Here is a 3,085-nt window from a genome sequence, read left to right as displayed (position 1 = left end):
AACAACCTTTTTAACACACGCTATAAATCACAGCGATTCACACACTTTACTTACGGTGCGTACTGTTTGCTTGACTCAATTATCTGTCTTTTCAATCTATCTATATCTTCAATCGCGCTGGTTTTTCTCGCCAGGCTTATATACCAACAAAGAGGGCGTCTCGAATAAACTCGGGCCTCCCCGATAATTCGTGATTCTACGAGAAACTCCAGTGCGCATGCTCCCAGAGTCACATGACTTCCGCTGTCGTAACAACATTTTTATTTACGCTTATTTATTTAGGCAACTCTTCAGATAGCTGTGGTGTTTGTTCATATCTACATACTTCTAGTCAATTCGATACGGTATACTTAAACTGAAGGATTCAAATTACAATATATCTACTTTATATTATGTGATACGGTGCAAAATAGTTATTACAAACTATAATTGCAAACTACATATAAAATTCAATGACGTGATGAGTAAATAATATTCAGTTTATTTTTAAACTCATATGAATATCCATTTCAATATAACTTATTCACCACCGTGTTTTCAAGATAATACGTGCAATTTTCTGTGTATTTATATACATGTACTCGTATGTCTAGAAAATTACATCATGAACAGAAACGAACCACTGTATCATGTCCGCCAGGTTTCCTTGCAGGGGATCGTTTGATAGCTACTTTATACTTATGAATATTGGAGAGGACAGTTGGATAGTTACTTTATACTTATAACTTTTGGAGAGGATCTTTAGATAACTATTTTATACTTATTGTTCTTGGAGAGGATCTTTAGATAGCTACTTTATACTTATGGTTCTTGGAGAAGATCTTTAGATAGCTACTTTATACTTATGGTTCTTGGAGAGGATCTTTAGATAGCTACTTTATACTTATGGTTCTTGGAGAGGATCTTTAGATAGCTACTTTATACTTATGGTTCTTGGAGAGGACAGTTGGATAGTTACTTTATACTTATGACTTTTGGAGAGGATCTTTAGATAACTATTTTATACTTATGGTACTTGGAGAGGATCTTTAGATAGATACTTTATACTTATGGTACTTGGAGAGGATCTTTAGATAGCTACTTTACACTTATGGTTCTTGGATGGTTTGTCTGATAGATACTTTATACTTATGGTTCTTGGATGGTTTGTGTGATAAATACTTTACACTTATGGTTCTTGGATGGTTTGTCTGATAGATACTTTATACTTATGGTTCTTGGTTGGTTTGTCTGATAGATACTTTACACTTATGGTTCTTGGATGGTTTGTCTGATAGATACTTTATACTTATGGTTCTTGGTTGGTTTGTCTGATAGATACTTTATAGAAACAAAAATTCTTCATAAGTATAAAGTATCTATCAGACAAACCATCCAAGAACCATAAGTTAGCATAGTAGGTATTATAAAAAATGTGTTATATTGCTACGTTCAATATTTATAACTTGTTATAAATATACCAACACTTCTTAGTACCACACCTGAAGCCATGTTCTGGTACTGCATACTGGTATGTACCAGCTGAAATTCACTCCAATAAACTTTTAAATAATGATCTATACGATGCATCAAAACCTTAATGAAAATGAAATTACGATTTTGGTCAGGTGTCTTGAATATTTTCAGAGTAACAACGTCTCCCGAGTTCTGCAGCATTAATATAGCCTCACTCAAAGGTTTTCCCCTCAGACTTTGGCCATTGATAGCCAGGAGTCGATCTCCCACGTGGATAGCTCTTGTCCTGTTAAAACAAAGCAAATATTTTCCATCTGATGTATAACGAGTCATATTTCTTATTTTCATTTATAAATCAATTGTGGCATCAAATTGACCAGAAATTCACTCCTGAATATATATTATGTACTTGTAATTTTAATCAGTTTACATTTTCAACCACGTAATAAATCATGAATATATTTTGACTTTTAGAATTACAGATCTGTGTGTTTTAATTGGTTCTATGTATATTATTCTATTGAACAACTTTGTTTGTTTGTTTTGAATTTCGCGCAAAGCTACACGAGGTCTATCTGCGCTAGCCGTCCCTAATTTAGCAGTGTAAGACAGCTAGTCATCACCACCCACCGCCAACTCTTGGGCTACTCTTTTGCCAACGAATAGTGGATTGACCATCACATTATAACGCCCGTATGGTTGAAAGGGCGAGCATGTTTGGTGTGACGAGGATTCGAACCCACGACCTTCAGATTGCGAGTCGAGTGCTTTAACCACCAAGCCATGCCAGGCCCTATTGAACAAATACGAACATTTTAATAATAGAAAGTTAACGATTTAGTGTCTCTGTTAGCTATAATAAGTGGGTAATATTGTATAACGTCATATACAAAAAGTTGCTCACGATTTATAGGAAACGTTTGTATGTCCAGTCTCCATGCCCCTGGCCATCCCCATGACCTGTGACTACATAGGCTGAAATCCTTTGTTGCCACAGATTTGAAGTATGGTAATTTTCAAGTGCAGTTGGAGTCTAAAATTGATCCGTCTTGTAAGGATTACTTTAAAAATCTTATCCAAACGACGTCTTCCTATTCTTCAACTATAAAATCGTTCAAGTTAGCGTTTTAAAGAAAGGGATATCTGTAGTGTTGAACTGTGTTGGTAAAGATTGTTTGTTTATAATTAAGCACAAAGCTACACAATGGGCTATCTGTGCTCTGCCCACCACGGGTATCGAAACCCGGATTCTAGCGTTGTAAGTCCGCAGACATACCGCTGTGCCACTAGGGGCTGTAGGTAGAGAAGGGAAGACGTAATTCTAGAAGTGATAAAAAGGCTACTCCACGGACGTTTCACACCAGAGTCAAAAAAGAAATTTAAGCATTTGTCACAGTAAGTAATTTATGAATACAGTGGTCTAGTGCAAGTAAAGTAGGAGCTTATAAATCAAATAACACACACACACACACAGATTTAGATCTGTAAAAGCTGTATTCATTCTTCTCCCAAGTATATATACCTCATATGTAACCTGGCCCGGCATGGCCAGGTGGTTAGGGCGCTCGACTCTCAATCTGCGGGTCGCGGGTTCGAATCCCCGTCCCACCAAACATGCTCGCTCTTTCAG

At 36.5% G+C, this 3,085-nt stretch overlaps 1 protein-coding gene across 1 annotated transcript in view; it reads left to right on the top strand.

Annotated features, from left to right (window-relative positions):
• LOC106470733 (glutamate receptor-interacting protein 2-like) overlaps nucleotides 1-3,085 on the top strand; it is a gene marked incomplete at its 5' end in the record, with an annotated part of 20,744 nt that overhangs the window by 10,773 nt on the left and 6,886 nt on the right. The window contains one exon of the mRNA XM_022399367.1: nucleotides 1,474-1,510. Coding sequence (XP_022255075.1) covers nucleotides 1,474-1,510 — 37 coding nt within the window. The remainder of the gene's footprint in view (nucleotides 1-1,473; nucleotides 1,511-3,085) is intronic.

This window comes from Limulus polyphemus, unplaced genomic scaffold (genome assembly GCF_000517525.1).
Source record: "Limulus polyphemus unplaced genomic scaffold, Limulus_polyphemus-2.1.2 Scaffold4189, whole genome shotgun sequence".
In the NCBI taxonomy this organism is placed as follows: Eukaryota; Metazoa; Arthropoda; class Merostomata; order Xiphosura; family Limulidae; genus Limulus; species Limulus polyphemus.
The sequence above is the reverse complement of the archived record's forward strand: the minus strand, read 5'-3'. Positions and strand labels throughout refer to the sequence as shown.